This window comes from Salmo salar, chromosome ssa01 (genome assembly GCF_905237065.1).
Source record: "Salmo salar chromosome ssa01, Ssal_v3.1, whole genome shotgun sequence".
Lineage (NCBI taxonomy): Eukaryota > Metazoa > Chordata > Actinopteri > Salmoniformes > Salmonidae > Salmo > Salmo salar.
The window spans coordinates 167,827,536-167,852,822 of NC_059442.1; the positions used below are offsets into that span (position 1 = coordinate 167,827,536).

Consider the following 25,287-nt stretch of genomic DNA (forward strand, 5'->3'; position numbering starts at 1 on the left):
AGTGTGTGTCCCAACTGGCACCCTATTCCTTAAATAGTGCACTACTTTTGACCAGAGCCCTATTCCCTAAATAGTGCACTACTTTTGACCAGAGCCCTATTCCTTAAATAGTGCACTACTTTTGACCAGAGCCCTATTCCTTAAATAGTGCACTACTTTTGACCAGAGCCCTATTCCCTAAATAGTGCACTACTTTTGACCAGAGCCCTATTGCTTAAATAGTACACTACTTTTGACCAGAACCCGATTCCTTAAATCAAATCTAATCTAATTTATTTATATAGCCCTTCGTACATCAGCTGATATCTCAAAGTGCTGTACAGAAACCCAGCCTAAAACCCCAAACAGCAAGCAAAGCATGTGAAAGAAGCACGGTGGCTAGGAAAAACTCCCTAGGAAAAACTCCCTAGAAAGGCCAAAAACCTAGGAAGAAACCTAGAGAGGAACCAGGCTATGAGGGGTGGCCAGTCCTCTTCTGGCTGTGCAGGGTGGATATTATAACAGAACATGGTCAAGATGTTAAAATGTTCATAAATGACCAGCATGGTCAAATAATAATAATCATAGTAGTTGTCGAGGGTGCAACAAGCACGTCCGGTGAACAGGTCAGGGTTCCATAGCCGCAGGCAGAACAGTTGAAACTGGAGCAGCAGCACGGCCAGGTGGACTGGGGACAGCAAGGAGTCATCATACCAGGTAGTCCTGAGGCATGGTCCTAGGGCTCAGGTCCTCCGAGAGAAAGAGATAAAGAGAGAATTAGAGAGAGCACTACTTAAATAGTGCACTACTTTTGACCAGAGCCAGATTCCCTAAATAGTGCACTACTTTTGACCAGAGCCCTAGGGTGCCATTTAGGGCACCACCTGTCTAAACTGCATTTTCAACGACCACTTATCTAGACTGAATCAAAACCCCAAAATGCCTTTTGTATCATATACTATGGAACAGATGATTGATCCTAAATATGGACGTGTGTTTGGTGATAGAGGGGCGGCAGGTAGCTTAGTGGTTAGAGCGTTGGGCCAGTAACTGAAAGGTAGCTCGATCGAATCCCCGAGCTGACAAGGTAAAAATCTGTCATTCTGTCCCTGAACAAGGCAGTTAACCCACTGTTCCCCGGTAGGCCGTCATTGTAAATAAGAATTTGTTCTTAACTGAGTTGCCTAGTTAAATAAAATCAAAAAATAGAGGAGTAAGTTATTGTGTGATATATATGACTTTATGATACCACTCCAGGTTGCCTATGAAGATTGGTTCATCACCTTGTACAATGTGATGTACAGCTCTCTTCCTGTCCTGCTGGTTGGCTTGTTGGATCAGGTAAGCTATTAAAACAGATACATGTAGAATGTTTGTTGTCATTTTTGAAAATGTCCATAATAAATCCAAATCTAATTTTATTTGTCACATGCTTCGTAACCAACAGTGAAATATTTACTTACGGGACCTTCCCAACAATGCAGAGAGAAAGAAACTTGAGAAATAATACTGTAGAAAAGTAATAACACAACGAGTAACGATAACTTGGCTATACACACTGGGCACCAGTTGTCATGTCCCCTTCAAATGCCAGCTGGACAAGCTGGGCTTTTCATAGAGGTAACCGGCTCTGTGTTCACTGTTTTTAATGATGAACGTTGAATGAAAACTCCCCTTTTTTTATTTTTTTCCTTTTTTTTTTATCACTCTGTCTTATTCCGATCGTATGACACGTCAATGTTAAGCTAATTCAGTGGTTCCCAAACTTGGGGTCGAGATACTGTGTGGGTTCCCCCTGGACCCATTGAGAAAATATTTCAGCTTATTATCAAACAAATGATCATCAAAGGGGTATAGAATAAAACCGCTTAGTGCCAACAAAGGATCTCTTAAACTAATAAAATGTGCTTTCATGTCATTATGTGTTGGGACAGCCTGCGGGACCTAAAAGTTAGTGAATATGAACACGCAGCCTTAACAAGCCTTGTCCAAGTCGAGTCCCCTGCATTTAAGTGTCAATTTTGGGATAATGTGCAGTACAAGTTTGGGAAGCCCTGAGGTAATATGACATTTCTATTTCCTGTTTCCTTGAAGGATGTGAACGACAAACTGAGCAGAAAGTTCCCCAAGTTATACCTCCCTGGTCAGCAGGGAGCGCTCTTCAACTACAAGAACTTCTTCATCAGTCTGTTCCACGGCATCTTCACCTCTCTGGTGGTCTTCTTCATCCCGTACGGGGCGTTCCTCCAGACCATGGGGCAGGACGGAGAGGCACCTTCAGACTACCAGTCCCTCGCTGTGGTCATGGCCTCTTCTCTCATCTTCACCGTCAACCTGCAGGTAGCTGACTTGTTCCTCAATGGATTTATTGATTGGTGGATTGATTATGTTATGTTGTCCTTCAAAAGGGAAATTCATTCCACAGCTCACATGTAGACACAAGAAACAAACTCTTGTGTGTTTTCAGAAATCTGTTAAAAAAAAATTAAAAGAAACGACAAGCCTATTTATACAGCAAGTGCTGTTTCCTCCTACAGTGTTGGAATAGATGATGTAACTTTCTGTCTCTCACACTCCTCTCCCAGATATCTCTGGAGACGTCGTACTGGACCTTTGTGAACTGCTTCGCCGTCCTCTGCAGTATAGCCATATACTTTGGGATCATGTTCGATATCCACAGTGCAGGAATCCACGTCATCTTCCCGTCAACCTTCACTTTCACCGGTGAGTTCTGCCTCTTCAGATCTGGATCCTGTTCACACGGATGAAAACAGACTAAAACCGGGAGAGACTACCTGGACATTGTATGCCCTAATGAATACTAACCTTGGGGTCGTGTTCATTCGGCCACACAGACGATAGCAAAACGTTTCACAATGTAGAATGAATGTTTCTTATTGGACAAGTTTAGGTAGTAGATCCCTAATTCTGTCAGTTTTCTTCCAGTTTGCACCTTATGAACATGACCCTGGCCATATGGCTCTTGTCACAGATGGTGATGATGATGAGTAATTACTGTGCTTTTCTAAGCCAGCGTATGTTTTGTTTTTCTGTGTGTGTCAGGTGTAGCCCCTAACGCGCTCAGACAGCCTTATCTGTGGCTTACCATCATCCTGACTGTGGGGATCAGCCTGCTACCTGTCATCTTCATTCAGTTCCTCTGCAAAACCATCTGGCCGTCGGTTGGAGACAACGTAAGGCCTAGCAACTACTAACCCCGAAAATGACTTTACTCATAATGTGTTGATTTGGTAATATTTTGGTATGACATGGCTGTGATATGTCCATGGTACGGCTCATTGCCTCTGCAATATTGTGAGAGAGTTTTTTTTTGTATCAGAGATCTGTGGATTTTGTGGGCGTTCGAAATGGAGCACAAAATCTGGAAAACTACACCCTGTCTGAAGTGCTCTTGAATAAAACCCCACCACACATCCATATTTTAAACTTGTTTATGAACGATTTCATGAATGTTTATGAATATTTGTTTCCCGCCGCCACAGGTCCAGAGGAACAGGAAGAAGTATGAGGCGGAGGAAGAGGAGAAGAAGAAACCGGCTCCGTTCCAGCGCGACAGACGCTCCCGCCGTTCGGCCTACGCCTTTTCTCACTCCCGGGGTTACGCCGACCTCATCGCGTCAGGCCGCAGCATCCGACGGCGGCCTGCTGCAGCTCGCCCCGACCCCAGGGACAGTATCACAGAGGTCCCCCCAGGCCAGTAACATATGAAGGGGACTCACCGTCCTGGCACTAGACTGGTCCCAGATCTGTTTGTGCGGTCTTGTCTACTCATAAAATTTGCATATGGAATCAATAGGTATAAAATGTATAGATGTAAAATTACATGATTTCTAGGGTGACAATGACCAGAGGAGTTGGCAGGACAACACAAACAGATCTGGGATCAGGCTAGCCTGTCCCTATGCATCTAGAACTGAGAACAGGGCATCATCTCACTGACCTGGCATGGTCTGAATCTATGCAAAGACTCTTAACCATCCAAAAGCTCACCGAAGCGCTACTGTTGGTGTTAATGTTATACGGTTTATTGTGTAAAAAAAACAACCAATGTTTTAATGTCCAGGATTTTAAAAGTCTTATTTTAGTTCTCCTCCTCACCTGGATGGTTGGAGCATAGCTTGGCATCATGGGGTACTCCTGACATACCTTGGCCTGTATTCATGAAGCCTCAAGGGTTAGAGCGCTGATCTAGGACCAGGTCCCCCCCGCACATGTGATCTTATTTATATGATCAAAAAGGGAAAATGTATGTTTGAGCAGCACTTTGTGAATACGGGCCATGGAGTATTTGGTTATGTTGCCTATCGCGGTGTAAGTAATGCGATCTATTGCAAGGATTGCATTTCCTCTGGATCTTGGGAGTTTGCCTTTTTTTTTTTTAAACGGTCTTAATTTAATATATTGTGAATTAATGTTGGTTTGGATTTTAATTTACTGGATCAGTTTTTAAATGCGTACTTGCAGTCAGAAAGGTGTCATAATCAATCATATATATTTTATCAATGCAAAAGAATTTCAGCTTTTTATTTTTTTGTCGGCTCGTAAGGAAGCTCATAAGTGCTGGATCCTAACTAGATTATGCATGTTTTCAACAGCTTTTATTTGATGGTGTCTTTACTGCTGTAAGTCATTTGACATGCTTCATATGGACATGGACTTATTGTATACATGCTTTTTAAAGATGAACCATTTGTTTACATCAACCCTATAGAACCCTGCTGCACCTCTGGACATGCTAGCTGTTGTTTTACCTGAGCTAAATAACCCCCTTTCAAATCAAAACCGGATGCTAGTAGCACCTAGTATTCTGAGATGCCAGTTGTCAGCCATAACTCTATCTAATTTTAATCTATAAAGTATGAATGGATTTGCAATATTTGTCATTTTAATGCTGTCTTTGCATTGACATTTCAATCCATTTTATATATTCTGACCATAGAAAGAGAATGAACTATTCTAAAATAGAACTCATTCTTGTTCTGTGTCACTGTCTCAGTCTACAAAGATGCGGGCATTTGCATTGAGACTCAGCCATGGTTATTTGCCAAATACACAATATTCCTTTTATATATCAACCTTGTATCAATATGGCCTGTCAACTGAACTCACTGCGGGTGTGTCACAAATAGCACTTGAATCCCTATATAGTGCACTACATTGGACCAGGGCTCTGGTAGAAATAGTGCACTATATAGGGATTAAAGTGCCATTTGGGACAGTACTGTTTATTCTGTTACATACTTGTTTCTCTGTGAATAAAGTAACATATCTACGCAAACCTTTTCAAATAGTTACAGTCCATTTGGTATACAGCAACAGATCCATTGGACAACCCCTTATCACTACCATTTTTAAAAACTTGTTTTTAACATATGTAAAATGACTTTGAATAAAAAGTACCGATACAGAGGAGCTGCTTTCGGGTCTCAAAATTGTAGAGGGGGGAAAAGTAAAAGGTTTCTGCCTAGAAGCAGTCACTGTTTTGCTGTTATCCATGTTGTCTAAGTTTCATATGTCAAATTTGTATTTGTCACATGCGCCGAATACAACAGGTTTGATCTTCCCTGTGGCTCAGTTGGTAGAGCATGGTGTTTGCAACGCCAGCATGGTGTGTGCAACGCCAGGGTTGTGGGTTCGATTCCCACTGGGGGCCAGTACAATTTTTTTTTTAACTGTATGAAATGTATACACTCACTACTGTAAGTCACTCTGGATAAGAGCGTCTGCTAAATGACTCAAATGTAAATGTAGACCTTACAGTGAAATGCTTACAAGCCCCAAATACATGAGTGGTGGGTGGAGAAGCCTACTCCACACACACACACGTTTTATACAGCACCAACACTAACCCCAGGAGTGGGACATGTGCTCCACCTGCAGTCCTAGAACTGGGTTGATTTACCTTGATCAATATCCATTTGCCACAACCAAGATGGTTGCCAACGCAAGACGTTATAGTTTACGGCAGTAATATCGATTAACGGCAACGCCAAACGCTGTCCCGTAATCAGCTGACTAGAGAGGATTTGCAGAACCTGAGTGTAGTGATCAAGACGAATTACAATACCGATGACCTACACTGACTGAGTGTTTCATCAATACTGTTCCCAAGAAAAGTTAATGGTGCAGTAGAACCTGTCATAGGTAAGTGTTTTTAAAACGTATTTGTCCATTTTAGCTTTCTTTTTTTAACCAGGAAGTCGCGACATATAGGTGCTTTTAATGTCAGCTAGCTAAGCTATCACCTGTTAGCGAAGCCAACGGTTTTACCAAGGTACGCAATATAGTGAATAATACTGTACTGTCTTTTGTTACACGACGTTTTACTTACACTGGCATACGTAGATATCATAGCTAGCCATGGTAGTGTCTCTCAACGTATAATGTGCTAGCTAGCTAGCTCATATGTGTCAACCCATCATTATCTGGCTAATAACGTTATCTCGCAACGATTGGCAACCAAAGTCTGTAATAATCGATAACCTACTTACATGATACGGAGAAGATTGAGCAGGTTTTTTATGTTACAAACATGATAAACAACTCAGTGAGTTCGTTATTTCATGCACCCAAACCTTTGAACAGGTTGGTTGGTTGAGGATCATCCATTGAATGATTTTGCGCAACATCTTCTGTAATGTCGTCTGCACGCAGTTCACGGTAGACTGACTGCGTCCATTACATTTCCCTACACTTCAACTACCCTGTATTGCTGATTTATTTTTAATGTCAGGGTGTTTCTTAACAGTATTGTGGATTCACTTGTCCTGTGTGTTGGTGAAAGATAGTCTGGTAAAGAGTGGGCGTTCCGGGTGTCACCGTTCAGCCTTGGTAGCTGGCTGTTAACCAGGCTGCCGGTTGGCTTTGTAGGACCCAATAACATCAACTTTACGCAATTCAACAATATCGAAAAAGGTATTGAATTTAATAGGGAATCCACTAAATATATTAAACTCTGTCAAATGAATACATTCATCATAAGACAACAGAATGGATAAGTGTTAAGTGCGACTCTAAAGACGAGGATAATTCCCTGTCTGCCGAGGCTAGTATGTGCGATGCGCGCAGCGACAACTTTGTTTAGCCGGTAGCGGTGATGCTAATGAGAATTTGACTGCTATATGGAAAGGCTTTTTCTCAATTAAATGTTAAGTACAAAGTAGACATCATATGCGTGCTACAAAAACACCACCAAGCAACGGCTAGTAGGTCCACACTGGAATAGAAGGGTAGGCCTTAGGACACCCCAGAATCAAGTGGTTTAATAAGCATTGTTGTGGACTAAAAACATCCAATGTAGTTGTTTAAAAATTAAAACCGTAACATGGAAACCGGGAAAAAACGAAATGGAATCAGGCATAAAAATAAAACTGTTTTTTTTTTATAGGGCCCTGTCAGGAAAGAGTAGAGTGGTTATGGTATCCTCTTTCATTCTACAAAGTAAGCTACCTGATACTGGACTAGTCATGCTATTCTTTAAAAAAACAAAAACAAGCTTACTTGCATTGCACACAATTATCAACTTATTGGTTGTCAAAATCTAATTGTATTTGTCACGTGCCGAATACAACCTTAGCGTGAAATGCTTACTTTACAAGCCCTTAACTATTTCTTGAACGGCACTGTTGGTTAAGAAAATATTTACTTAATAAAATTGAAAAGTAACACAGAATTACATAACAATAAAGAGGCTATATACAGGGGGTACTGGTACCGAGTAAATATGCGGGGGTACAGGTTAGTGTAGGTAATTTGTACATGTAGGTAGGGGTGTTGTGACTATGCATAGATGATAAACAGCGAGTAGCAGCAGTGTAAAAACAAATGGGGGGGTTAATGTAAATAGTCCGGGTGGCCATTTTGATTAATTGTTAAGCGGTATTATAGCTTGGCAGTAGCAGCCGTTAAGGAGCCTTTTGGCGCTCCAGTACCGCTTGCCGTGCGGTAGCAGAGAGAGAACTCTATGACTAGGGTGGCTGGAGTCTTTGACAATTCTTTGGTCCTTCCTCTGACGCTGCCTGGTATAGAGGTCCTGGATGGCAGGAAGCTTTGCCCCAGTGATGTACTGGGCCGTACGTACTACCCTCTGTAGCGCCTTTCGGTTGAAGGCCGGGCAGTTGCCATATCAGGCAGTGATGCAACCTGTCAGGATGCTCTCGATAGTGCAGCTGAAGAACCTTTTGACGATCTGGGGACCCATGCCAAATCGTTTCCGTCTCCTGAGGGGGAAAAGGTGTTGTCGTGCCCTCTCGATGACTGTCTCTGTATGTTTGGACCATGATGGTTTGTTGGTGATGTGGACACCAAGGAACTTGAAACTCTCGACCCGCTCCACTACAGCGACATAAACGGGGTCCTGTTCGGCTCTCCTTTTCCTGTAGTCCACGATCAGCTCCTTTGTCTTGCTCACGTTGAGGGAGAGTTTGTTGTCCTGGCACCACACTGCCAGGTCTCTGACCTCCTCCCTATAGGCTGTCTCATCGTTGTCGGTGATCAGGCCTACCACTGTTGTGTCGTCAGCAAACTTAATGATGGTGTTGGAGTCGTGCTTGGCCACGCAGTCATGGGTGAACAGAGAGTACAGGAGGGGACTAAGCACGCACCCCTGAGGGGAACCGGTGTTGAGGATCTGCATGGCGAATGTGTTGTTGCCTACCCTTACCACCTGGGGCCGGCCCGTCAGGAAGTCCAGGATCCAGTTGCAGAGGGAGGTGTTTAGTCCCAGGGTCCTTAGCTTAGTGATGAGCTTTGTGGGCACTATGGTGTTGAACGCTGAGCTATAGTTGATGAAAAGCATTCTCACATAGGTGTTCCTTTTTTCCAGGTGGGAAAGGGCAGTGTTGAGTGCAATCAAAATTGCGTCCTCTGTGGATCTGTTGGGGCGGGTATGCGAATTGGAGTGGGTCTAGGGTTTCTGGGATGATGGTATTGATGTGAGCCATGACCAGCCTTTCAAAGCACTTCATGGCTACTGACGTGAGTGCTACAGGGTGGTAGTCATTTAGGCAGGTTACCCTCGCTTTCCTCTGCACAGGGACTATGGTGGTCTGCTTGAAAGATGTGGGTATTACAGACTTGGTCAGGGAGAGGTTGAAAATGTCAGTGAAGATGTTTACCAGTTGGTCTGCACATGCTTTGAGTACACATCCTGGTAATCCATCTGTCCCCGCTGCTTGTGAATGTTGACCTGTTTTAAAGGTCTTGTTCACATCGGTTGTGGAGAGCATGATCACACAGTCGTCTGGAACAGCTGGTGCTCTCATATGCATGCTTCAGTGTTGCTTGCCTCGAAGCAAGCATAAAATGCATTTTTCTCATATGGTAGGCTTGTGTCACTGGGCAGCTCGCGGCTGGGTGTCCCTTTGTAGTCTAATAGTTTGCAGGCCCTGCCACACCCGACTAACGTCAGAGCCGGTGTACTAGGATTCAATCTTAGTCCTTTGTTGACGCTTTGCCTGTTTGATGGTTCGTTTGAGAGCATAGCAGGATTTCTTATAAGCGGGGTATGTATGTATGGTCACTGTGGGGACTACGTCCACAATGCACTTATTGATGAAGCTGGTGACTGAGGTGGTATACTTCTCAATGCTATTGGATGAATCACGGAACATATTCCAGTCTGTGCTAGCAAAACAGTCCTGTAGCGTAGCATCCATGTCATCGGACCACTTCCGTATTGATTGAGTCACTGGTGCTTCCTGCTTAAATTTTAGCTTGTAAGCAGGAATCAGGAGGATAGAATTATGGTCAGATTTGCCAAATGGACAGCGAGGGAGAGCTTTGTATGCGTCTCTGTGTGTGGAGTAAAGGTGGTCTAGGATTTTTTTTCCTTCTGGTTGGACATGTGACATGCTGGTAGAAATGAGGTAAAACGGATTTAAGTTTCCCTGCATTAAAGTCCCCGGCCACTAGGAGCGCCACTTCTGGATGAGCATTTTCCTGTTTGCTTTTGGCCTTATACAGTTCGTTGAGTGTGGTCTTAGTGCCAGCATAGGTCAGAGAGCGCCAAATTCAAATTAAATTACTATAAATATTAAACTTCCATGAAATCACAAGTGCAATACATCAAAATAAAGCTTAACTTGTTGTTAATCCAGCCAAGGTGTCAGATTTCAAAAAGGCTTTACGGCGAAAGCAAACCATGCGATTATCTGAGGACAGCGTCCAGCACACAAATGCATAACAAATCATTTTCATCCAGGGAGTTGCGACACGAAAGTCAGAAATAGCCAAATAATATATGCCTTACCTTTGAAGATCTTCTTCTGTTGGCACTCCAAAATGTCCCAGAAACATCACAAATGGTCCTTTTGTTCGATAATGTCCTTCTTTATGTCCAAAAAATGTCCATTGATTTGGTGCGTTTCATTCAGAAATACACCAGTTTCAACTCGCCCAACATGCCTACAAAGTGTCTAATAAGTTACCTGTAAACTTGGTCCTAACATTTCAAACAACGTTCCTAATCCTTCCTCAGCTATCCTAAAACGTAAATAATTGATACAATTTAAGACGGGATAATCTGTTTCCAATACCCAAAGAAAAATACCACGGAGCAAGCTCCTGTGTACGCGCAATTAAAGACTTCAGCCCTTCACAGTGACACGAATAATTTACAGCCGTGCTTCTACATTCCTCATAAGAAAAACATCAACCAATTTCTATAGACTGTTGACATCTAGTGGAAGCCATAGGGCCCTGCAAATCAGGATTATCAATGAAACCTAGTGGCAAACGCAATGAGCTGAACATTTTTTCCCCCTGGATGGATTGTGCTCGGGGTTTCGCCTGCCAAATCAGTTCTGTTATACTCAGACATTATTCTAACAGTTTTAGAAACTTCAGAGTGTTTTCTATCCAAATCTACCAATTATATGCATATCATAGCTTTTGGGCCTGAGGAGCAGGCAGTTTACTTTGGGCACGCTTTTCATCCAAAATTCCGAATGCTGCCCCCTATCCTATCCTTGGGTCAAACGTTTTGGGTAGCCTTCCACAAGCTTCCCACAGTAAGTTGTGTGAATTTTGGCCCATTCCTCCTGCCAGAGCTGGTGTAACTGAGTCAGATTTGTAGGCCTCCTTGCTCGCACACAATTTTTCATTTCTGTCCACTATTTTTTTATGGGACTGAGGTTAGTGCTTTGTGATGGCCACTCCATTATCTTGACTTTGTTGTCCTTAAGCCGTTTTGCCACACCTTTGGAAGTATGCTTGGGGTCATTGTCCATTTGGAAGACCCATTTGTGACCAAGCTTTAACTTCCTGACTGATGTCTTGAGATGTTGCTTCAATATATCCACATAATTTTCCTGCTTCATGAATCCATCTATTTTGTGAAGTGCACCAGTCCCTCCTGCAGCAAAGCACCCCCACAACAGGATGCTGGGATGGTGTTCTTCGGCTTGCAAGCCTCCCCCTTTTTCCTCCAAACATAACGATGGTCATTATGGCCAAACAGTTCTATTTTTATTTCATCCGTCCAGAGGACATTTCTCCAAAAAGTACAATCTTTGTCCCCATGTGCAGTTGCAAACCGTAGTCTGGCTTTTTTTATGGTAATTTTGGAGCAGTGGCTTGTTCCTTGCTGTGCGGCCTTTTAGGTTATGTCGATATAGGACTCATTTTACTGTGGACATCGAAACTTTTGTTTCCTCCAGCATCTTCACAAGTTCCTTTGCTGTCGTTCTTTTCACACCAAAGTACATTCATCTCTAGGAGACAGAACGCGTCTCCTTCCTGAGCGGTATGACGGCTGCGTGGTCCCATGGTGTTTATACTTGCGTACTATTGTTTGTACAGATGAACGTGGTACCTTCAGGCGTTTGGAAATTGCTCCCAAGGATGAACCAGACTTGTGGAGGGCTATATTTTGTTTCTGAGGTCTTGGCTGATTTATTTTGATTTTGAACATTGAGATGTTAAATAAACGATAGAGAAGAAGCATAGAATCAAAGGAGAAAGAGGCTGGGTCTCTGTAGGAAGACGGATAGCTTTGGAATGTGTTGGGGGACGGGAGTCGAGCACCGTGTTGATACAGGAAAGACAGATTGGTGGACAAGAGGTCAGGAGGTGAGGTCAGTTCCCCGTAAGGGACTAATCAGGGTTTAGTAACTGGTTACCTTCTTCCTGCTGAGTATAAAATGTAAGGATTGGAGAGAGGGAGTGTGTTAAGTAGGATGTATATAACTGTGATGGAGAGAGATGTTTTGCTGTCTGAATTACAGCTGTACAGAACCTCTGGGAAGAATTAAACTTGGTCAAAGCTCCTCTAGTGTCCGTGAGCTATTTACTCTGAACAATAACAACCGAACACCTCCAATTCACTCAAATGATGCCAATTAGCCTATCAGAAGCTTCTAAAGCCATGACATCATTTTCTGGAATTTTCCAAGCTGTTTTAAAGGCACAGTCATCTCGGTGTATGTAAACTTTTGACCAACTGGAATTGTGATACAGTGAATTATAAGTGAAATAATCTGTCTGTAAACAATTGTTGGAAAAATGACTTGTGTCATGCACAAAGTAGATGTCCTAACCGACTTGCCAAAACTATAGTTTGTTAACAAGACATTTGTGGAGTGGTTGAAAAACGAGTTTTGATGACTCCGACCTAAGTCTATATAAACTTCCGACTTCAACTGTATATAGACGGCTACGAATAATCTAGATGAGTACTTTCTCTTTGTAGGTAGTGTGGTCTACAGTTTAACATGAAGGAACTCTACCTAGGCTTCTAGAGAGGCTCGTCCTGTGCCGAGGCCTGATGTTGTTGCTATAGGTGATGAAATGGAAGATAATGATGCCTGTTGCAACCTGCCAGCCTGCCGCCTCAGTCCTCCCACTGCTCTGTCCTCCTCACCTATTATAGATGCAGTTGTGTAATCTAACCTATCCGCATTGAAAGAAACAACAAGTTATCACGACACAAAGTGTGCTAACACAAAACCAATAACAATGGGTTACAAAATACGCAGGTCACACTCCTGCCCTGTTCATTCGCCATGTCACAGAATGCACATGATGTTCTGTACTTCACACAGTTTGTGTCCTAAATCAGAGCCTATTCCCTTCAAAGCACTATGTGGTTCTATGGATCGCCCTCACTTCGTTGACTCGATGTCCTACTGTTGTGGGCACGCTGCCTGATTTTGATTGATTTTAGCTCTGAAAGCCTGTGGGGAGAGATTGGTGGTAGACTTTGAAAGTCAAAGCATTGTGTCACTGTCTAGTACTAGTTTGTTGGACTGAAAACAGAGGTAGTTTTGGCGCTACGGAAGCGTTATCACTGTATTATCTAAAATGAAGCTGATGCAACTTGGGAAGATAAAAGTGATGTTTCGCAGGCTGAGGTCTGCTCTGACTGAGACGGCTCATGATTGTATCATAAGGTATTGTACTGGTGATTTTAACTTGGACGCTGAGTGACACTTGACTTAGGCCTAGCCTCTGTATTTTTCAGTTTTCTAGAAGAATGTAGATATGTCCCTAATCCCTAGCCTCCATTTTATCCCTTTTTTTATTTTTTTTATTTGTGGCTAGACTATTTAGGAATTATTTTCACTTTTTCTAGAAATGTTTTGTCAGCTTGTTATTGGAAGGATGTTGACCAGTGGACATTTTGTTGTAATAGTGTAGGCTGTTCCTTTGTTCTGTACCGTTTAACATGTCATGGGGGTATTTCCACAGTTATGCATTTTATTTCATCAATAGTTTTATCTTTACATTTAATCTGCATATTGTGCTTGGGACTTGGAGATAACTCTCACACATTAGTCATATTGAGCTATGTTACTACTGGGCAGTAATGTTCAATAGGTGAATGATTGTATAACACACATAAAACAGATGGCAATTCATTTCTTTTCAAAAGGCCATTTTAACTCTTGATTGAATTCTGAATGTGATTTATGGGTGATCGGCCGGGTCATGGTATCGTGATCGGCCGGGTCATGGTATCGTGATCGGCCGGGTCACGGTATGGTGATCGGGCCGGGTCACGGTATGGTGATCGGGCCGGGTCACGGTAGCACTATGACCTAAATTGGGAGTTGGTTCTGCTTTTCTGTGTTATGCCTTGGTAATGGTGATCGGGCCGGGTCACGGTATGGTGATCGGGCCGGGTCACGGTATGGTGATCGGGCCGGGTCACGGTATGGTAATTGGTAAGGGTCTCTGTCTGTCATTGGAGATAATTCCTGTTTTGCTGTTGCTTTCCTAAAATACCCTCGTCCACTGGTATCCCTGTCACTATATTATGATTGTGTGAGTGTCACTATTGTCCTTAATGTTTATTTAATTACCACAAACTATTGACCATAGATTTGTGAAGAGGTTATTGCATAATGTGGAAACAACTCTAACATGCCAGACAACTCTCACCCTAATGGTACGTCACCCACTGTAAAGTCTATGGTCTGCCCTTCAATAATGATCACTTGCCCTCAATACCGCCTTGTGTAGTGCCCTCCCACCAATGTTATCACTTAACTCTCTCCCTCTCTCTCCTCTCTACAGGTCAACAGAGAAAATGTCAGGAAACAGCCTGGTTTTACCCATAGTGCTGTGGGGCCGGACGGCGCCCACTCACTGCATCTCCAGCCTGCTGGTCATGGATGACCTCACCACCATCATTACCGGCTGCCACGATGGACAGATCTGCATCTGGGACATGACCCCTGACCTCGAGGTAAGCCTGACATGACCTTTGACCTCTAAAACATGCGTTTGGTCCGAAAGGAAAACATGTTAGTCATTCTGGTTAAACATGGACTCGTTGCATCCTCAGGGTTGTCTTCAGTGTGGTGTGATGTAGCAAAACGTTTTACAACTGCATACGAAAATTCCCCCCCCAAAAAAAAATATTGCTCACGCAGGCCAGGGATTGGCAACAGGTTGCGTGGGGATGCAACGTTTTTGGGCGAATTTTAGTTTTTGATCAAAAAAGATTGTAATATGACCAGGGTTTAATGTAGGAAATCTGTTCCCAAGTATTCCCACAAATAAATAAATAAATAAACGTGATGCAGTCTCAATGTAATCAAGGGATGAAGTTAAATGTGTGTCCTTATCGGGGCTTTCTTTAGCGAAATTACTAAGAATGAACAACATGGTCAGTTGTCAACACCACATTAAGGTGTTGGGACATTCATTGTATGAAAATAATAAACTAATAAACTAGCAAGATTATTTAGCTCCAGCGTAGAGCATCATCTGTGGGAACGTGGCGGCTCTCAACAGCAGAAAGAGCTGGCCGCTACTCTCTGAGAGGATTGTTTGTGAGGAGATTATCTGCCCTCGACATGCAATTAAAAACGGGTAAATGAATCACTCGTGTTGCTCACTTCTGAAGTGGATGCCTATTCAACTGAAGCGGAGAGTCTGGAGAACACAGCCAATGATATAGAGGGGCGACTCCATCACCTGGAAACAACGACGTGAGCTAAACTAGAAGATACAATCCAATCTCCCAAAAAGGAGAAATCACTTGCAAATCATTCCCGTAAATTCAATGTGCGTGTCTCAGGACTTGAAACTGGTGTGGAGGCGGGCAACCCAACTAACTTCATTAGCATTATTTTCTATAAACTGTTTAGGTGGGAGAAGCTTGGTCCCATGTCGCTAATTAACATTACGCACCGCGCAGGTCCTCTCCAGAACGGGACTCGCCCACAGGAGGTTGGTGGCATCTTAATTAGGGAGGACGGGCTCAAAGTAATGGCTGGAACGTATAAATGGAAAGGTATCGAAGTCATAAACGCACGGAAACCACTTGTTTTGTTACCATTCCATCTATTCCACACTCCTCTCACCAGCCTCCTGTGGTCTCTCACTGTATGATTGTTCGCCTTGCGACGGAATCAGGGGCTCCTGACCTACGCTGAGAAGAGGATCAGTATAAACCCAGATCTGACTGCTGAAGCAGAAGGTGACCTACAGTGAGTGGAGATCGTAGCTTCGCAAGCTAAATCTTGATGATGAGGCTTCATCCGGCCGGCAAAACTCATCTTGACCTTTTTCAGAAGACAACACACGTTTTCCACTGCCGTGGAGGCTCAAGACGTCTTGGAGAATCGCATCAAACCCAACACACAAGGGGGACGAGTGGACAGATGGAATCCCAATATGACTTGCTCAATATTCCGCGGTATTCTATCCATGCACGTCACGCAGCCTAGCATATGGCGGCTGTATGCTGCCCTCAGCATAAGACGATGATTAGGACACCCTCCCCTCAAGTGGATAAAAGGAACACTATTGCTGAGCATTGTACTGTTGTTATTATTATATTGCCTATGGAACAGGAGGACGTTAACACAGTGACGACATCATGCCAATTTATGGAACAATGGACAATATTAAGGTGTCAATAGGACTGGGGCAGATGCACAAATTTGAGAGCATCCTGTCGGGCTGTATCACCGCCTGGTACGGCAATTGCACCGCCCCTATCCACAGGGCTCTCCAGAGGGTGGTGCGGTCTGCCCAACGCATCGCTGGGTGTCAAATGACCTGTCCTCCAGGACATCTACACCACCCGATGTCACAGGAAGGCCAAAAAGATCATCAAGGACATCAACCACCCGAGCCACTGCCTGTTCACCCCGCTACCATCCAGAAGGCGAGGTGAGTACAGGTGCATCAAAGCTGGGACCGAGAGACTGAAAAACAGCTTCTATCTCAAGGCCAACAGACTGTTAAACAGCCATCACTAACTCAGAGAGGCTGCTGGCCTATTTACATAGACTTGAAATCACTGGTTACTTTAATAATGTTTACATACTGCTTTACTCATCTCATATGTGCAGTATATCACAAAAGTGAGTACACCCCTCACATATTTGTAAATATTTGAGTATATCTTTACATGTGAAAACACTAAAGAAATGACACTTTGCTACAATGTAAAGTAGTGAGTGTACAGCTTGTATAAGAGTACATTTGGCTCAATAGGGTTTAGGTCTGGAGACATGCTTGGCCAGTCCATCACCTTTACCCTCAGCTTCTTTAGCAAGGCAGTGGTCGTCTTGGAGGTGTGTTTGGGGTCGTTATCATGTTGGAATACTGCCCTGCGGCCCAGTCTCCGAAGGGAGGGGATCGTGCTCTGCTTCAGTATGTCACAGTACATGTTGGCATTCATGGTTCCCTCAATGAACTGTAGCTCCCCAGTGCCAGCAGCACTCATGCAGCCCCAGACCATGACACTCCCACCACCATGCTGGACTGTAGGCAAGACACACTTGTCTTTGTACTCCTCACCTGGTTGCCGCCACACACGCTTGACACCATCTGAACCAAATAAGTTTATCTTGGTCTCATCAGACCACAGGACATGGTTCCAGTAATCCATGTCTTTAGTCTGCTTGTCTTCAGCAAACTGTTTGCGGGCTTTCTTGTGCATCATCTTTAGAAGAGGCTTCCTTCTGGGACGACAGCCATGCAGACCAATTTGATGCAGTGTGCGGCGTATGGTCTGAGCACTGACAGGCTGACCACCCCCACCCCTTCAACCTCTGCAGCAATGCTGGCAGCACTCATACGTCTATTTCCCAAAGACAACCTCTGGAAATGACACTGAGCACGTGCACTCAACTTCTTTGGTCGACCATGGCAAGGCCTGTTCTGAGTGGAACCTGTCCTGTTAAACCGCTGTATGGTCTTGGCCAGCGTGCTGCAGCTCAGTTTCAGGGTCTTGGCAATCTTCTTATAGCCCAGGCCATCTTTATGTAGAGCAACAATTCTTTTTTCAGATCCTCAGAGAGTTCTTTGCCATGAGGTGCCATGTTGAACTACCAGTGACCAGTCAGTATGAGGGAGTGTGAGAGCGACGACACCGAATTTAACACACCTGCTCCCCATTCACACCTGAGACCTTGTAACACTAACGAGTCACATGACACCGGGGAGGGAAAACGGCTAATTGGGCCCAATTTGGATACTTAGAGGTGTACTCACTTTTGTTGCCAGCGGTTTAGACATTAATGGCTGTGTGTTGTGTTATTTTGAGGGGACAGCAAATTTACACTCTTATACAAGCTGTACACTCACTACTTTACATTGTAGCAAAGTGTCATTTTTTTCAGTGTTGTCACATGAAAAGATATACACAAATATTTACAAAAATGTGAGGGGTGTACTCACTTTTGTGATGCACTGTATTCTATACTACTGTATTTTAGTCTATGCTGCTCTGACATAGCTCATCTAAATATTTATATACATTTACATTTACATTTTAGTCATTTAGCAGACGCTCTTATCCAGAGCGACTTACAGTAGTGAATGCATACATTTCATACATTTTTTTTTTTCCCGTACTGGTCCCCCGTGGGAATCGAACCCACAACCCTGGCGTTGCAAACACCATGCTCTACCAACTGAGCCACACGGGTCATTGTATTCCTTTACTTTAGACTGTGTATTGTTCGAAATTACTTTTTTTAGGTAGTACTGCACTGTTGGAGCTAGAAACACAAGCATTTCGCTACACCCGCAATAACATCTGCTGAACACATGTGCGTGACCAATAAAATGTGATTTCATTTTGATTTGTGGGGCTACAGCACATTGAATCCTTACATTGACTAATATGTCAATACCAATTGGAAGCTATTCCCTTGAAATTCATTCATTTTTGTTGAGAAATGACCAGTCCCATGTGGGCAACTTACTACACAATAGTTTTTTTTCTGTTGATTGCTCTTCCCTTTCGTTGAGGCTCTTTATTTAACCATCTTACATATAAAAAAACGACTCACCACAGGTTAATGAGAAGGGTGTGCTTGAAAGGATGCACATAACTCTGCAATGTTGGTTTGTATTGGAGAGTCTCAGTCTTAAATCATTTTCCACACACAGTCTGTGCCTGTGTTTAGTTTTAATGCTAGTGAGGGCCGAGAATCCACTCTCACATAGGTACGTGGTTGCAAAGGGCATCAGTGTCTTAACAGCGTGATTTGCCAAGGCAGGATACTCTGAGCGCAGCCCAATCCAGAAATCTGGCGGTGGCTTCTGATTAAATTACATTTTCACAGAAACGCTTGTTGCGATTTCATTGAGGCTCTCTTGTTCAGATATCGGTAAGTGGACTGGAGGCAGGGCATGAATGGGATAATGAATCCAGTTGTTTGTGTCGTCCGTTTCGGTAAAGTATCTCCGTAATTGCGGACCCAACTCACTCAGGTGCTTCGCTATATCACATTTGACATTGTCCCGTAAGCTTGAGTTCATTTGCACACAAAAAAATCCTACAATGATGGAAAGACCTGTGTGTTGTCCTTGTTAATGCAGACAGAGAAGAGCTCCAACTTCTTAATCATAGCCTCCATTTTGTTCCGCACATTGAATATAGTTGCGGAGAGTCCCTGTAATCCTAGATTCAGATCATTCAGGTGAGAAAAAACATCACCCAGATCGGCCAGTCGGGTGAGAAACTCGTCATCATGCAAGGTGTCACACAAGTGAAAATGATGGTCAGTAAAGAAAACTTTAAGCTTGTCTCTCAATTTATAAAAACATGTCAATACTTTGCCCCTTGATAACCAGCGCTCTTCTGTATGTTGTAAAAGCGTTACATGGTCGCTGCCCATATCATTGCATAGTGCAGAAAATACACAAGAGTTCAGGGGCCTTGCTTTAACAAAGTGAACCATTTTCACTGTAGTGTTCAAAATGTCTTTCAAGTTTTCAGGCATTCCCTTGTCAGCACGAGGCTCTCGGTGGATGCTGCAGTGGACCCAAGTGGCTTTTGGAGCAACTGCTTGCACTCCACTATGTCTCCCTGTCATGGCTTTTGCTCCATCAGTACACATACCAACACATCCAAAGTCCATTTGATGTCACAATGCTGTCCAGTACTTTAAAAATATCCTTTCATGTTGTCCTGGTTACCAGTGGTTTGCAGAAGAGGATGTCTTCCTTAATTGACCCCCCATAAACGTAACGGACATATACCAGGAGCTGTACCAGGCCCGCCACGTCTGACTCATCCAGCTGCATAGAATTCACTGGCTTGTATCTGATGTGTCGTGAAACAGTGTTGTTTGATGAAGTCATTGTCTGTATAGTTTTTTTGGCCTTTTCACCCAGCATTGTCCCAGCCATTGTCCCCACAGCAGGAAGAATTAAGTCCTCCACAATAGTATGGGTCTTGCCTGTCCTAGCCACTCGGTAGCTCACCATATAAGACGCTTCTAGCCCCTTCTTATTAATGGTATCTGTTGCTTTTATACATGTCTTACTACTCAAAAGTCATGTTAATTCTCATTTAAAAAACTCTGTGGCTTATTTTTCAAATTGGCATGTTTTGTTTCTAAATGTCTGTGCAAGTGTTTCTTCGAGTTGTGTGAGAGTACTTTTGCACATATAACACACTGTGGCTGAGGAAAGGCACTACTCCCAATATAAGTGAACCCCAAATCAATGTAGTTCTCATCATATTTGCGCCTCTTCGATGGTCCAACGTCCCTGTCTGTTCGGTGCTTCCCGGGTAAGGGGGCAGTAGCTCTTCGGCTGCATCAGATTCACAACTGTCAGTGTCCATGCTAGCAAGGCTAACAACAAATGTAGTATTACTGATGCTAGCTGGGCTAACAACAAATGTAGAATTACTGATGCTAGCATTGGATGTGCTCTTGGAAGCAGAACAACTTGTGTCGTCGACAGGTGCAGGTGTAGTACTGCTGGTAGTAGCAGGTGTAGTACTGCTGGTAGTAGCAGGTGTAGTGCTGCTGGTAGTAGCAGGTGCAGTGCTGCCGGTAGTAGCAGGTGCAGTGCTGCCGGTAGTAGCAGGTGCAGTGCTGCCGGTAGTAGCAGGTGCAGTGCTGCCGGTAGTAGCAGGTGCAGTGCTGCCGGTAGTAGCAGGTGCAGTGCTGCCGGTAGTAGCAGGTGCAGTGCTGCCGGTAGTAGCAGGTGCAGTGCTGCCGGCAGTAGCAGGTGCGGTGCTGCCGGCAGTAGCAGGTGCGGTGCTGCCGGCAGTGGCAGGTGCGGTGCTGCCGGCAGTGGCAGGTGCGGTGCTGCCGGCAGTGGCAGGTGCGGTGCTGCTGCCGGCAGTAGCAGTACTATCAGTAAAGCTGGTGTGTCTCTACGGACGCGGGCCTTACTTTCTTCACCATTTATCAATTTTCGAGCAAACGGAATGAGCAGCAGCTACAATTGGCTACATACGGACCGTTAGTGGAATTCCTGTGAGAGAGTAACGGTTAATGTGATTGGATGTTAATTATTTGACTAGGCTATCTGTATTTGACATTGTGTTGTTATTTCACTGAGCACTAGATGGTTTAATTTTATTTTTGGCAGTGAAACGAGGATACTCAGGTGAGGAAAAAAAACCTCACCCAAATGTTTAGCCCCGTTGGAAAATATAAATGGATTGTTTGAAAATGTGGGGAGAAAAATAAATATTTTCCTACCGTTCAAAGGTTTGTGGTCACTAAGAAATCTCCTTTAAAAATGTTAAATGTGTCCATTAAAATAAAATCAAGTTGATCAGAAATACAGTGTAGACATTGTTAATGTTGTAAATGACTATTGTAGCTGGAAACGGCAGATTTTTAAGTGAATATCTACATAGGCGTACAGAGGCCCATCATCAGCAACCATCACTCCTGTGTTCCAATGGAACATTGTGCTAGCTAATCCAAGTTTATGAAATGACTATTGTAGACATTTCCAGCTACAATAGTCATTTACATCATTAACAATGATGTAATTTAAATTGATTTTTATTTGGATTTCATGTAATGGACATACACAAAAATAACTTGTTTCTAAAAAATAAAACACAGAAAAGTGGTGCGTGCATATGTATTCACCCCCTTTGCTATGAAGCCCCTAAATAAGATCTGGTGCAACCAATTACCTTCAGAAGTCACATAATTAGTTAGATTGCACACAGGTGACATAATTAGATTGCACACAGGTGGACTTAGTGTCACATGATCTCAGTTATATATATATATATATATATATATTATCTGTTCTGAAAGGCCCCAGAGTCTGCAACACCACTAAGCAAGGGGCACCACCAAGCAAGCGGTACTATGAAGACCAAGGAGCTCTCCAAACAGGTCAGGGACAAAGTTGTGGAGGAAGTACAGATCAGGGTTGGGTTATAAAAAAATACCAGAAACTTTGACCATCCCATGGAGCACCATTAAATCCATTATTAAAAAATTGAAAGAATATGGCACCACAACAAACGTGCCAAGAGAGGGCCGCCCACCAAAACGTATGGACCAGGCAAGTAGGACATTAATCAGAGAGGCAACAAAGATATAACCCTGAAGGAGCTGCAAAGCTCCACAGCAGAGATTGGAGTATCTGTCCATAGGACCACTTTAAGCCGTACACTCCACAGAGCTGGGCTTTATGGAAGAGTGGCCAGAAAAAAGCCATTGCTGATTGAAAAAAAATAAGCAAACACGTTTGGTGTTTTTCAAAGGCATGTGGGAAACTCACCAAACATATGGAAGAAGGTTCTCTGGTGCGATGAGACTAAAATGTTGCTTTTTGGCCATCAAGGAAAACGCTATATCTGGTGCAAACCCAACACCTCTCATCACCCCGAGAACACCATCCCCACAGTGAAGCATGGTGGTGGCAGCATCATGTTGTGATTTTCATTGGCAGGGACTGGGAAACCTGTCAGAATTGAAGAAATGATGGATGGCGCTAAATACAGGGACATTCTTGAGGGAAACCTGTTTCAGTCTTCCAGAGATATAAGCCTGGGACGGAGGTTCACCTTCCAGCAGGACAGTGACCCTAAGCATACTGCTAAAGCAACGCTTGAGTGGTTTAAGGGGAAACATTTAAATGTCTTGGAGTGGCCTAGTCAAAGCCCAGACCTCAATCCAATTTAGAATCCGTGGTATGACTTAAAAATTGCTGTACACATGCAGAACCCAACCAACTTGAAGGAGCTGGAGCAGTTTTGCCTTGAAGAACATGAAGAAACCCCAGTGGCTACATGTGCCAAGCTTATAGAGACTTGCAGCTGTCATTGCTGCAAAAGTTGGCTCTACAAAGTATTGCATTTGGGGGGGTGAATAGTTATGCACGCTCAAGTTCTGTTTTTTTTTGTCATGTTTGTTTCGCCCCCAAAAAATATTTTGCTACTTTAAGGTGGTAGGCATGTTGTGTAAATCAAATGATACAAACCCCCCCAAAAAATCTATTTTCATTCCAGGTTATAAGGCAACAAAATAGGGAAAAATGCCAAGTGAAATACTTTAACAAGCCACTGTATGTATGTATGTATCTTTTAATGTGTATCACATTTTTATTTGGCGTACCCCCGACAGCATTGCGTGCACCCCAGTTTGGGAATCCCTGCTTAAGGCCGTGCTATTGAAGTTATCTCCCAGGGAGGACGGCCTGCAGGCCATAATGAATTACTGTGTAGATCTAAGTTATAGACGGAACTAGATTGTAGACTGCGTTTCTTGCACATACCCTCTTCTTTCAAATTTTTTTGACATTGTATCGATCAATTAAATTCTTAAAAAAAAATGGAGGGCAAATGTATGTTTGTCATATAAACCATATTGCTTAAAATAAATTACAATAGATTAAGAGCTATTACCTCTACAGCTACAGCATCTTATTGCTCCTACAGCATCCTATTACAGCTACAGCATCCTATTACAGCTACAGCATCCTATTACAGCTACAGCATCCAATTGCCCGTCCAGCATCCTATTGCACCTATAGCTACAGCATCCTGTTGCTCCTACAGCATCCTGTTGCTCGTACAGCATCCTGTTGCTCCTACAGCTACAGCATCCTATTGCTCCTACAGCTACAGCATCCTATTGCTCCTACAGCATCCTATTGCTCCTACAGCATCCTATTGCTCCTACAGCATCCTGTTGCTCCTACAGCATCCTGTTGCTCCTACAGCATCCTGTTGCTCCTACAGCTGCAGCATCCTATTACAGCTGCAGCATCCTATTACAGCTGCAGCATCCTGTTGCTCGTACAGCTGCAGCATCCTATTACAGCTGCAGCATCCTATTACAGCTGCAGCATCCTATTACAGCTGCAGCATCCTGTTGCTCGTACAGCATCCTGTTGCTCGTACAGCATCCTGTTGCTCGTACAGCATCCTGTTGCTCCAACAGCTACAGCATCCTATTGCTCATACAGCATCCTGTTGCTCCAACAGCTACAGCATCCTATTGCTCATACAGCATCCTGTTGCTCCAACAGCTACAGCATCCTATTGCTCCTACAGCATCCTGTTGCTCCTACAGCATCCTGTTGCTCCTACAGCATCCTGTTGCTCCTACAGCTACAGCATCCTATTACAGCTGCAGCATCCTATTACAGCTGCAGCATCCTGTTGCTTCCAGCTCAACAGACAGCTGCAGCATCCTGTTGCTTCCAGCTCAACAGACAGATCCCAGGCGGTGTCTCCTTGCTCCCTGTGTGTCTCAGCCCCAGTACAGTCCCTGATCTCAGGCGGTGTGTCTCAGCCCCAGTACAGTCCCTGATCTCAGGCGGTGTGTCTCAGCCCCAGTACAGTCCCTGATCCCAGGCGGTGTCTCCTTGCTCCCTGTGTGTCTCAGCCCCAGTACAGTCCCTGATCCCAGTACAGTCCCTGATCCCAGGCGGTGTCTCCTTGCTCCCTGTGTGTCTCAGCCCCAGTACAGTCCCTGATCCCAGGCGGTGTCTCCTTGCTCCGGGTGTGTCTCAGCCCCACCTGATGTGCTGTAGCATGTCCATGTCTTGTCACAACCACCAAAGCTGGTAAATGTGTTGCTGATGTTGTAGTTTTCAGGCTGAGACTTAGCCCTCGGAGGTGTAGGTTCAGGCTGAGACTTAGCCCTCGGAGGTGTAGGTTCAGGCTGAGACTTAGCCCTCGGAGGTGTAGGTTCAGGCTGAGACTTAGCCCTCGGAGGTGTAGGGTCAGGCTGAGACTTAGCCCTCGGAGGTGTAGGTTCAGGCTGAGACTTAGCCCTCGGAGGTGTAGGTTCAGGCTGAGACTTAGCCCTCGGAGGTGTGGGTTCAGGCTGAGGTACAGAATCAGAAGAATAATCATCAGAAATGTTCATTTTCTTCCCCACCATCTGAGTCTTCATTCAGATCTTGTAGCAGTTTTTAACGCAGCACGTAAATCCATTCGTCTTGGACTTGTCATTGTAATTTATTCGCACTTTCACTGTGTACTCCTAGTAGACCAGAGTAGACTGGTAAGACTGCTTGGATTGGGTGGATAGGGTACATACCATTTTAGAGATGATCAAGTCTAATAATAATAATCAATTCAATAGAATGGCCGCCGTG

General features: G+C 44.0%; 2 protein-coding genes across 4 annotated transcripts in view; both read left to right on the plus strand.

Annotated features, from left to right (window-relative positions):
- The window catches only part of LOC106572087 (phospholipid-transporting ATPase IC), a 47,396-nt gene extending 41,984 nt beyond the window's left edge, over positions 1–5,412 (plus strand). Inside the window, exons 24-28 of the mRNA XM_014145914.2 lie at positions 1,237–1,320; positions 2,074–2,319; positions 2,565–2,703; positions 3,043–3,173; positions 3,483–5,412. Of these exons, the coding sequence (XP_014001389.1) occupies positions 1,237–1,320; positions 2,074–2,319; positions 2,565–2,703; positions 3,043–3,173; positions 3,483–3,701 (819 nt within the window). The 3' untranslated portion in view covers positions 3,702–5,412. The remainder of the gene's footprint in view (positions 1–1,236; positions 1,321–2,073; positions 2,320–2,564; positions 2,704–3,042; positions 3,174–3,482) is intronic.
- Positions 5,413–5,998: 586 nt separating this feature from the next.
- LOC106572123 (WD repeat-containing protein 7) overlaps positions 5,999–25,287 on the plus strand; it is a 376,679-nt gene continuing 357,390 nt past the window's right edge. For 2 of the 3 annotated variants that reach the window (XM_045693962.1, XM_045693964.1), the window contains exons 1-2: positions 13,285–13,388; positions 14,515–14,686. In XM_045693962.1, coding sequence (XP_045549918.1) covers positions 13,300–13,388; positions 14,515–14,686 — 261 coding nt within the window. In that variant the 5' untranslated portion in view covers positions 13,285–13,299. Of the gene's footprint in view, positions 6,145–13,284; positions 13,389–14,514; positions 14,687–25,287 lie in introns of those variants that run through there. The other variant, XM_045693965.1, reaches the window with a different exon arrangement.